This window comes from Babylonia areolata, chromosome 2 (assembly GCF_041734735.1).
Source record: "Babylonia areolata isolate BAREFJ2019XMU chromosome 2, ASM4173473v1, whole genome shotgun sequence".
NCBI lineage: Eukaryota > Metazoa > Mollusca > Gastropoda > Neogastropoda > Buccinidae > Babylonia > Babylonia areolata.
Window position 1 is genome coordinate 51,091,116 of NC_134877.1, and position 12,247 is coordinate 51,103,362.

Here is a 12,247-nt window from a genome sequence, read left to right on the forward strand (position 1 = left end):
GTTGCAACGTTTTTAGCTTGCCTTCTCCTGCACTGTCTGCCATGAGCTTTGGTTTAGTGACTTGATTGGGGGGTTAACATTGAAAGCCGTGTTCAGGGATTCAGTGAGGATAACCATCCCAGGACAGTTTAAGGGAGAGCAGAGAGCTAGGGTGGTGGGAGGGGGGAAGTTGTGGGGGAGGTAAGGGAGAAGGGTGGAGATAGGTTATTTTGTCTTGGGCAACTGAGAATCAAACACACGGTTTTCAGGATGCAAGCTTGACACTCAGTCAACAAAGCCACAAAGGTTTCCAAAGCTGAGGTTTGTTTTACACAGGACTGACGCTATGTCGCATCAGAATTTTATTCCCAGTACTGATCAATAAGATTAGCCGTGAGTTTGTGCAGATAATATTTGTTGTTTGACATTACTGAATGTGACAGGAGTGGAATTCTTACAGATTAATTTCAAAGTTGTTATTAGCACCAATTACTACTGCAAGCATGCGAGCAATAAAGGATATCTCTGTGACAGTTAATGGAGAACACTGTTATTGATTACCATTGCTATCAACATTGCATCTATTTGGATTTCAGCTTAAAACAATTTTCAATGATAAATCAGTAAGTATATACGCATGTTTTTAAAAAAATTCTTTCTGTTTCTGTATATGAAATTTTGATCTAACTTTTATTGTTGTTTTTTCAGGGTTTTTTTTAAGGAAAATATGTGTTCATTCATGTACATGTTAAGGTGTGTGTGTGTGTGTGTGTGTGTGTGTGTGTGCGTGTGTGTGTGTGCGCATGTGCGTGTTTGTGTGGGTGGGTAGGTGGGTGCATGTGTGTTTGTGTGTGTGGGGGGGCTCTTTGTCTCTGCTCATTGTGTGTGTTCTTCTGTTTTTTAAGTGAGTTTGTAGATGAAAACAGGAAGTGGTCAAAGACCTCCTTGCTGTTGAAGAATTGATGTTTGGTCATCCATTTTGTCAGTTTTAGCATGAAACACCATATACATATTGACTTGATGGCTGCATTAAGTATGGTATTTCTGTGACATGAACTGGAAATGGCTTAGATAACATCTCTGATTTACTTACAGGGTTGTTTTTTTTCCATAGACTTTTTATGTTTGGTTTTTAACAGCATGTTTTTGACTGGTTACTTGGTTGTTGTTTTTTTGATGGATTTTCGTTTTTTCTTTTTGACTGAATGTTACTCTTTGAAAAAAAAATCTTGTTACTTACTATTCTCATTTCTTGTATCAATTTAAAGTAAAGCTTTATGTTTGTATGTGTGTGTGTGTGTGTGTGCGTGTGTGTGTGTGTGTGTGTGTGTGTGTGGATACACATGTATGCATGCAAACCAGCATGTACATGTGTGTAGTTGTGTGCATCAGTGCTATCCTTCCCTTGCAGTATTGATAATACTATCAAAGATATTTTAGGATCAGTGAAACCTGTACAGCACCATACGCACACAGACAGACAGACACACAGACACAGACACACACATGCACAGACACACACACACACACATGCACACACACACACTCACGCATGTCCACAAATGCATGAAATATTTGTTGTATTTGGAGCATTAGTTTTTGACTCATGAGTTAGGAATGTTATACTGTTTACTACGAAATGATTCTTTATTTTGCTAACTCTACGATTCTTATGCTCTGCGCCAAAATTTGTCATGGTGCTTTGATTTTACTAAAACAATCCATTCCCAAACTTTCAAAATGAAAATGAGAAGTAATTAATTGTTGATTTTTGTAGCGCTGAATCTTGTGCATAGACAAAGTGTTTTCACTCATGACTTTCACACACATGTATAACCAAAGAGATGAAATAGGTAGATTGATTTAAGGCTAGGCCAACTCACACACACACACACACACACACACACACACACACACTCTCTCTCTCTCTCTCTCTCTCTCACTCTCTCTCTCTCCACAATCAACTGTGAAACTGATGTCAATTGTCATCATTATCATCATCATCACTATCTTTCATTATTACCATTATTGTTATTCTCACAGTTGTTTGCTGTTACCGCTATTATCGTAACACAGCAAAATACCTGCACAGGCTCGAAAAGCTGACTCGGGTACAATCCGCATGAAGCGATCCCTTCTGGTGAAGGCAGGAGAGGCCTTGGCCCCTGATGCCTTCCTTCTGGTGCTGGACAGCGAGAGTGACACCAAAGGTAAGGTTCTGTCCTGTGCTTTCACTTCAGATCTTATTCAACAGCAAAGTAACTTGATGTGTAACTGGATGTGACACATTTCATTTGTTTGAGTAATTGTGTAGACATTCTAACATGGCAGTCATACAGAAATAACCGTTTGATAGTCTACGTCTGTGGACTTACGATCTGTTTCATTGTCAGCAGTGTTTAATGCAAATTGTACCTGAATATCACAGGAGCCATGGACTTGATCGGGGAGAAATTGTAGCTTAATTTGTCATGTTGAATAACGAACTTTGTTTAGCAGAGTTTACAAAATATTTGACTAAAATGCTGATATTTTATATTGATGCATTTGTTGCTGGTGGTAAGCTAACCATACAGCAGTCTTTTGGAGTATTAACATGTAGAATCTTACTCACATGTGACATCAAAGATCGTTTCAGATTAACCATTATTTTATTTTAGTGTTAGATATATATACTTATATATATTCTTTTTTTTTTTAATGGAAATAATGTTTGTTTGTTTTTTTAGTATCACTACTTTGTGTTTGTAAGACATTACAGGTTAATTCTGCAGATTTCATATCTTCATCTGATAAAAGCTTTTGCTGTATGGTGTAGATCTAAGTAATGGTGATAAAATATTTGATGTAATTGGTGTTAAAGTTTGAAGTATTTTGTATTGTAATATTTTATATAGTATCTGTCTGGCTGAGTTTGGTGTTGATTTGAATCCAGTCTGCTTGCCATTCACCAGAATGTTGAGTGATTACAACTTGAGCAGGCAAAAGGTGGGCTCTGACAGTATTGATAAGGGATGAAAGATCTCTTGTCACTTGCCAAAATACCAGCACATGTTAATCTCCAAAATGATAAGTCCCACTTAGCAACAGTTTTCTTGTTTTTCCCCAGAATGCAAAACTTGATCTGCAGTTAAAAGCACACTGGGGATAATATCTGCTCAATACATCTTTGGAACATGTGTATCAATCAAAGCACAGTAAGAAAACTGAATCAAAGTGCATGATTGTGTGATAATATTTGGAGGAGACATGATATGTCTGTCTTTTTAAGAAGTGGAAGGGTACAGATGAAACAAAGGACAAAAACAATGTAGCACCAAAACTGAAAAAAATGACCAAAGATATGTATGAGAGAAGTTCTGAAAAATAGATGATGTTATTGAAGTACTGAATATTTGTTAACGGTAGTTTGATTGATATTGCCATTTAAGGTGTCTTTTGTTTTAGGGTATGGGTAGATCTGTTTTGCTTGTTTGTTTACAGTGAGACAATTTTTCTTATACTAATTGTCTTTTGAAGAAAAATGTTTAAGGTGCTGATCTCATGAATGTTGTCACTAACAATTTGATGCTGTGTCAAAATGTGTTATAACAGTATGTCAACGCTTGCACATTAAATGAACGAGACTGCTTTATGTGTCAAGCAGTGCATGTCTGCATCTGTATTAATTCATTAGAAAACAAACAAACGAACAAGCCTTATTCTCATGGCTTCAAGGCATCAAAATATCAGAAAAGAAGCACACACTTTGAGGACACATTTTGGTGAGTGTTAAGTTTGTTCTTTTTTCAGCCGATAGCAAGCAGGAGGAAGGTATTCGTTTTGTTCTCATTCAGGTTGCTTTTCACCTGCGCTGATTCCTTTAGTAGCTTAGCTGCAACATCTGCTCTTTTCTGTCGTGTGTTGTTGTTTTTTTGTTTGAGACATGCTAGAGAGCATGTAGAAATCATCTTTGATGTTATATTTTGAATGGGGAATCAATGTGGTATTTCGGTTTCTGCAATCTTGGTTTATTTTGTTTTGTGGGTTTTTTTTGTATCCTTTAATTATTTGATTTTACCCTTGTTTCATTTCATTTTGTTTTGCTTCGTTTCATTTTTGTTCTGTTTAATTAATGTTTGTCATTTTACTTTGCTTTTTTTTTTTTTTTTTTTTTTTTACGTATCTTTTAAAAGAGATCTGTTTTATGCTTTCATTTATTTTGTGTTTTTCACTTTGTGAGGACATGGGTTTTTTTGTGATGCTTTGGATGGGGAAAGCCAGATGGGTTTGTTTTATTTTGAAAGGTTCATTTTGCAGTCTGCTTTCACTATTCCTCCTTAGTTGTACAAGGGCAGATCTTCTGTGTGTTGGCTCCTGTTTTCCTATTATGCAGGGAATTTACTTGTTTATCAGTTTGTTTGTTTGTTTGTTAGTTTGTTTTTTTAATATCTGTCTATTTATTTATCTGTATTCATTTATGAAGTGTGATTTATTTATTTATTTATTTGAAGCTCTTTGACGAGAGGAGGATTATGTTTACTTTGCTTTTGTTTTTTTATTCTTTTTTTTTTTTTACGTATCTTTTAAAAGAGATCTGTTTTATGCTTTCATTTATTTTGTGTTTTTCACTTTGTGAGGACATGGGGTTTTTTGTGATGCTTTGGATGGGGAAAGTAAAAAGGTCATGGCCATGCTTTTATCACATGTCATGCAAGACAGACACCTTCTAGGCTTGTATATTCCTGAATACACAGGGTCTCAACAATATAAACATCTTTGAAGATGTTTGCTTCATGTGGGTTAGACATGTTCTTTGTTGAACTGAAACCGTGTAGGATAATAATCATAATAATGATAGATAAACAAGAGTTCGTAAATCCTAGGGTTTGAATCCCAGCAACCTTCCAGTCAAGATTCTACAACAGAACACACCAAAATCTGTGTGTTTTATTTTTCTCTTTTATTTTGAATTTACTTATTTATACTGGGTTATTTTTTATAGCTTAAATACTATTTAAAAAAAAGAAAAAAAGAAGATGGAAAAGCAGGAAAGAAATGTTACAGGAAACACTTTAAGATACCATGGCACTGTCAGATGAATGGACTATTGCACAGCTTTTCGTGCTTCTGCACTGGTGATGGGTATTGTTTTCCCTTTCTCCAAAGTTCTCCCTTTGTCACTTCCTGTTTGTCTGTGAGACCACAGTTGTTTGGATTGAAGAGGACAGAGGTTGGCCTGTGTCATGGACTCCTTCTCCATCTTCTTCTTCATTTCTGTGTGTAGTCTGCCATGTTCACTTGTTTTTATGATTTTTTTTAAATTTATTTATTTATTTTTTTTTTTACATAATTGATGGTCTTTACCTTTTCCATTTACGCAGCCATTCTCCGTTTTTCAGAGGTATGCATGCAGGGTGACATTTGTGGTTCCTTAAGATCCTGAATTCTGACATGTGAATACTCATGGAAGGGCATGGGGGATTCAGGCATAGCAGTGAGCACATGCACATACTTTGACTAGGGAGATGGGAATCAGCTCCACATTTTAGCACCGTGTGTTGCTTGGGTTTGAATTTAAATTCAGACCATTGTGACTGACTGACAGACCCTTTGGCTGTTGCATCCATCAAATAAAAGTGTATCATCCAAGTGGGTAGAGTGCTGCATTCCCTGTCAAAAGGATCTGTGAAGTCTGTGGTTCAAATCTTCACAGCAACTGGTAGATTGAGGTATTTTTTTTCTTCATAATCTCCCATCACAACATACTTGTAGACTGTTAGCTGCATCATTACATGTAGGATGGAATTTACACAAACTGGTATAATTAGATACATGTAGATAAATTAAAAGGTAAGAAAGGAGGGGTAGTTTTGGTAAACAGGGGGGTTTGATCACATGACATATATAATATGGATATGCAGAATATCAAATAAAATCCTTAAAAGATTCAGTAACCCATGTCAGCTTTCAGTGAGTTTAGGAAGTATGAATGTACTTAGTGTGCAATCCACCACACCCCTGAAAACAGAATATGGCTGTTGGAACAAAAATGGCTGTGCATATAGTAGTTGACTCATGGAATTGAATAAACACGAGAGATGCATTCCACAAAGGCAGAAGAACAAGAAGAAGGAGATCCATGAAACTGTTCCAGATTGTCCTTTGATGTGTTGTTTCCTGGACAGTCTACAGCCATATTTGTGGCTAGATTTTCTCTGTTGGTATCCAGTCCTCTCTTCCTCATCAGCTGCTGGCTTGCCATACTCTGTCCTGTCTGGATCTACAGTGATCTGATTCAGATTGATTTATGGCTTTGTCCACCTGTGTGTGACTGTGGGTGTGGGTGTATTTGTGTCTGTGTTTGTGCTTGCGTGCATGTGTGTGTGTGTGTGAGTGTGTGTGTGCGGACATGTTTGAGTGTTTGCTTATGTGTATGTGTGTGTATGCATATATACACAGTTGCATGCATGTTTGCAGATGTGTGTATGTGTGTGAGTGTGACTTGACTGAGTCACCCAGAATGTATGTAGTGGTATGTGAGCCCTCTGCACTGTTTTCACATTGTGTACAAAATAGTCCTCATTCATCTGCTCTTTTTTTTTTTTTTTTTTTTTTGTGCATGTCTTCAATTCATTCTTCTGCACCTGTTATATGAATTTCTTCCCTGGTTCTGCACATTTGTACATCAGTCTGCTTGTCTTTTTGTGTCTTTCAGTATGTCTGCCTGCACATGTGTCTGTCTGATTGTCTGCTTGTCTCTTCCTCCCACCGTCTTTCTCTCTCTCTCTTGCTCTGTTCAGTCTCTTGTCTTCTCATTACTCACTGCTCCTCTTTAATTATATGCCATTATAAGCTTGTAATCTGATCATTTAGACAGGGCACAGTGGTACTGGTTCGAGGTTGGTATTAATTGTTGAAATGTGTACATTTTGAACCTTGAACAGGCTCAAAACTGTGTAGAATTATAACTTTTCTGTATTCTGTAATTAAGCAAACCAGTAGATATAACATTGTCACTGTTTTCATGAAAAAATATGTCATTCGGTGTGTTTATTTCATAAGACCATGAATAAACCCAATCATAGATTTTTTGTGTGTGTGTGATAATATTGAAGAATAACTATGCAATCTTGCAAAACCATTATCTATGACAGGTTAGACATGCAACCTTTTGAAAGTAATATTTACATACAGTATATATCATCAAATGTTCAAAAACCAGGAAATAAGCTGTGCGTTGGTCACAGATTTGATTCACAGGACCTTTCTGATATTATATGATACGATATGGATACTTGTACAGTGCCTGTCCTTGGTCAGATACTGAGCTAGAAGCACTGTACAAAGGAGGAGTCATTTGCCCAACAGGCTGCCTACCTGGGCTAGAGCCACCTGAGAGCTGCCTTTGGGCACTCATCATTTGTTTCAAGTTGTTATTCAGTCAGGTTTCTGTCAGGCACACACACACACACACACACACACACACACACACACACACACACACACACACACACACACACACACACATTAAACTTTTTACATGTATGACAGTTTGTTTCTTACCTCGCCATGTTGGCAGCCATACTCTGTTTTTGGGGGTGTGCATGCTGCGTATGTTCTTGTTTCCATAACCCACCAAACGATGACATGGATTGAAGGATCTTTAACGTGTGGATTTGATCTTCTGTGTGCGTATACACATGAAAGGGGTTCAGGCACTAGCAGGTCTGTACATATGTTGACCTGGGAGATTGGAAAAATCAGGTGTACTTATTTGATCGGAACATTTTAAACATTATTTTTTATTCTGCAGTTTTATCAAACAAAATACACAGCTAACATTAGGAATACGCAGATGACATCAAGAACAGTTACACAAAACAAAACAACTGACAACAGTCATCAACTCATGTGCATTGTGACCGATTGGAGTCACAAGTCAAGATTGTTTGTTTTTGTTTTGAACCAGCCAGAACAATATTATGTACTGTTGAAGGTGAGGTGTGATGTGAGACACCTTGTGCTTTGTGGTGTAGACGAGGCGAGCGGCAAAGGCCCACTGACTGTCATCAAGCAACTGGGCGGCAAGGCCCGGGCCTTCAACAGGTGTGTGCGCAAAGCAGAGGGACACCTGAAACGTCTGGGCGATGAGAACGACCGTGAAAGGTGAGTGCCACCGACACATATGCCTGCCATTTCGGAACAGCTGTATATGTTATGAAAACGTAAAAAACAATGATTATTGTGGGTTTTACTGCCATATGTTGAGTGTTACCAGAAAAAATGACAAACAAATGGCGGCAAAGGTGTGCTGACTGTTTGAGGGAAGTTGTAATTTGAACAGTGTGCGGATACACATAAGTCCATAACTGGCTACAGAAGAGCTGAAGTTAAGAGAAAGTGTGCTCAACTGAAAAGATGGCTAGCAGTCTCAAGGAAATGTGTGAGACTGATGAAGAAGATGGAGAGGAAACCCTTGTTGGAAAAAAAAGTCGAACAAAATGGACGTTGCCAGATCTTAGGAGAGAGTACAGAGTACAGTGAAGGATGTTTACAAAGACAGAAAAGCACTCTCTGCAAGTGTGAATTCGCCATCAGTCATGGTGGTCATGATAACTGTCATCATTGCATGAAATGAAAAAGAAGGACAATATAGTGTGTTCCTGAAAATTGTTGAAAAGTTAAGTTTGTTACTGAATTTTATGTCATCAGTTCCCAATGGTATGATTTCGAGTAGGCATGTATGCATAGACTGGGAGCTTGCAAAGTCTTTGATATGTAGGAGATGCTTGGGGCACGCTTGGATGTTCAGCTTGTCTGTTTATGTGTTTTTATGTCTGCATTTATATATCTTTGGTGCTGATGATCCTTCAGTATGATTATTATTAAGCATTATGTCAATTAGAAGCGTTTCATCTGTTAAAAGCAGAAGTCCAGAGAGGGGAAGGTGGTAGGGGTGGGCATATGAAACTGAGACAGAGAGAGACAGACAGATGGACAGAGAGAAGATAAATTATTTTCATGGCCATTGCAGGCCACTGTTTTGTGATGTGTAGAACACTGATAGTCATATTCCATAGTCATTGTCTCACTAAAATAGGAAATAAACAAAAGTCTTTGGATTGTGCTGCATTTGTTTACAGTTTTTTATGTCGCAACCAAAGAACCTGTATACCCTATTATATATATATAGATTCTTTGGTTGCAGCTTTCAAGAGATGCGCAAACAAAGCAGAGAAAAACACATGACCACTTTATTTTTCTACCTGTGTTGTTTAACAAGTTTGCTAAGTTGTCCTTGGCGCACAGACGTTGATAATTCTGTCTGTCACGATGTTGCTGTTTATGCTGTAGAGCACGTCTGTGGGCTGACTTAGCGAAGACAGCCCGCAAACAGGAGGTGTGGGATGTGTGTCGGGTAGCTGCTCGATTCTGCATTCTCTACGACGATGGAAGATGGAAAAATGTCTCTTCCAAGCTGGACACGTGAGCACATTGTTTTTCTATTGTACTTCTTTTTTTTTTTTTTTCTGGCAGGCACTTGACTGTTGGTGGGATTATCTTTTTATCTTTTATAACAAAAGGGAAGATGATTTGTATGCATAGGGGATAAGACCCAGTTTTATGTTTGTGTTATGCTCCAGGTTGGAGATAGGTTGGAAAAAAAAAAATCCCCCATTATATGTTAAAGTGTCTGATGTGAATTTAACCAAAAAGCCCCCACTGTAGTAAAACTTGTGAAGTGATAAGATAGGCTGAAAAAAAATTCCCCATTATATGTTGAAATGTCTGATGAGAATTTAACCCAGACCCCCTCCCCCCTGTAGTAAAAGTTATGAAGTGAAATACATCACTATGGCACTGAATCACTTGTAATTTGTGTTCAGCATATTTGTGTTGGCATGCATGCACTGTCAGTGAACAGAATACAACCAGCTAGATTTTTTTTTTGTTTTGTTGTTGTTGTTGTTTTTTGTTTTGGTTCAAGAAATATTTATGACTGGTGGTTTGTATTAAGTTGTTGGTCAGTTTCAGTTTCAAGATGTTAAAGCACGCAGACTGATCCATATTTGTTTCACCACACCTGGTTTTCAAATACTCATTAAAAAAAACAAACCCAGATGCATACACATAAACCCAACTCTGTGGTCAGGCCATGAGAGCCTGCTCTGGGTTTGTATAACACATACTTATCTTCATGTGGGAAGGAGAAACAACCTACAGAAACATCATAGATTGAGATAAAATAATTAAACAAGTAAAATAAAGACATTAATTGGTAATAAAACGAAGGAAAAGTATAACTGCGAGGCAAATGATTTAAATGAAGTTAGAAGTGGATAGAGCGGAAGTGGGTGGAGTCAAAATAGAAAGGGTATTGAGCCAAAGTAAGAAGTGGGTAGAGACAAAGTAAGAAGTGGGTGGAGTCAAAATAGGAAGGGTATTGAGCCAAAGTAAGAAGTGGGTAGAGACAAAGTAAGAAGTGGGTGGAGTCAAAATAGGAAGGGTATAGAGCCAAAGTAAGAAGTGGGTAGAGACAAAGTAAGAAGTGGGTGGAGTCAAAATAGGAAGGGTATTGAGCCAAAGTAAGAAGTGGGTAGAGACAAAGTAAGAAGTGGGTGGAGTCAAAATAGGAAGAGTATTGAGCCAAAGTAAGAAGTGGGTAGAGACAAAGTAAGAAGTGGGCGGAGTCAAAATAGGAAGGGTATTGAGCCAAAGTAAGAAGTGGGTAGAGACAAAGTAAGAAGTGGGTGGAGTCAAAATAGGAAGGGTATTGAGCCAAAGTAAGAAGTGGGTAGAGACAAAGTAAGAAGTGGGTGGAGTCAAAATAGGAAGAGTATAGAGCCAAAGTAAGAAGTGGGTAGAGACAAAGTAAGAAGTGGGTGGAGTCAAAATAGGAAGTGTATAGAGCCAAAGTAAGAAGTGGGTAGAGACAAAGTAAGAAGTGGGTGGAGTCAAGAAGTGGGTAGATTATGAAGAAAAGAAAAAAGAAAAAAAAAAAGAAGTGGACAGAGTCAAAATAAGAAGAGGACACTGTCAAAATGTGTGTAGTGAAAAGATCTGTACCACTATTTTTCCCCCACTACTTTCAGGCCCAAAGGTGAGCGGAGCCGCACTGACCTGAAGGAGGAGTCTGAAGAGAAGAAGGGAAGCAGCCGTGTCGGCAGTCGACCCCTGACCCCTGTGGAAGGAGTGCCACTGTATGACAAAGACTTGATACGCATGTTGGCTGAAGTCAACTTCATCAACGGAGAGGTTGGGAGTGTGTGCATGTGCATGAGCGTGTGTGTGTGTGTGTGTGTGTGTATGCATGCATGCATGTATGTGTGCATGTGCAAGTGTACGCATATTTGTTTATTTGTTCCTTTGTTTGTTTGAGTGTCTGTGTGAGAGAGAGAGAGTGTGTGTGTGTGTGTGTGTTTGTGTGTGTGTGTGTGTGTGTGTGTGTGTGTGTGTGTGTGTGTGTGTGTGATTGCAGGCATGTTTGTGTATGTGTATGTTTGTGTGCTTGAGTGTGTGTGTGTGTGTGTGTGTGTGTGTGCGTGCATGCATTTGCATGCATGAGTGTAATTCCTGTGATCATTTTAGTCATACAAACATCAATGTTAATATATTTTCACTAATTGACATAGAATAGATCACCTTCATTTTGTCATTAAGTTTATAGGGTTTGATTTTTTTTCCCTTTTATAATCCTTTGCAGGCATTAGTTCACTTACTAAGGAATGAAGGTGTACAACTGAACGACAAACCCATCCCTCCTGAGGACAAAAGCAAGCGCCCAAAGGGCTACGTTGCAAAGAAACCAGAGGAAGACCCAGACTGGATTGAGTACTGGTAGGTTACGGACAGTTAGTTGTTATAAATGTGCAGTATGTGGGATGAATGTGCAATATGCAGGATGAATATTCAATTCAATAAAATGCATGATGTTAACTTTCATTTAAATATATTTATATTAATAATTACATTGTGATAATCATTAATTACAATTATTTTAAAGCTAATATGTGATTTGATTTTATTATTTGAGAATTTTATATATATATTTTTTTTATATTATTATTATTATTTTACGCTGCTGGTCAGGCATCTGCTTGGCAGATGTGGTGTTGCGTTTATGGATTTGACCAAACGCAGTGACGCCTCCTTGAGCTACTGATACTGATACTGATAGTCAAGATCTTCCTCAATACGGTGTTTGTCCAGTGGACTGTGACATTCATCTGGATCCACCACTTGCAGAATAAGGAGCTGAGGGACAAGGGGTAGGCTGGATGGAGGG

General features: G+C 38.1%; 1 protein-coding gene across 9 annotated transcripts in view; it reads left to right on the forward strand.

The window, feature by feature from the left end:
• The window catches only part of LOC143274602 (cilia- and flagella-associated protein 46-like), a 110,939-nt gene that overhangs the window by 16,096 nt on the left and 82,596 nt on the right, over positions 1-12,247 (forward strand). For 8 of the 9 annotated variants that reach the window (XM_076578471.1, XM_076578496.1, XM_076578483.1 and 5 more), the window contains exons 15-20: positions 2,072-2,189; positions 3,772-3,792; positions 7,998-8,127; positions 9,316-9,447; positions 11,055-11,217; positions 11,666-11,799. In XM_076578471.1, the coding sequence (XP_076434586.1) occupies positions 2,072-2,189; positions 3,772-3,792; positions 7,998-8,127; positions 9,316-9,447; positions 11,055-11,217; positions 11,666-11,799 (698 nt within the window). The remainder of the gene's footprint in view (positions 1-2,071; positions 2,190-3,771; positions 3,793-7,997; positions 8,128-9,315; positions 9,448-11,054; positions 11,218-11,665; positions 11,800-12,247) is intronic. The other variant, XM_076578487.1, reaches the window with a different exon arrangement.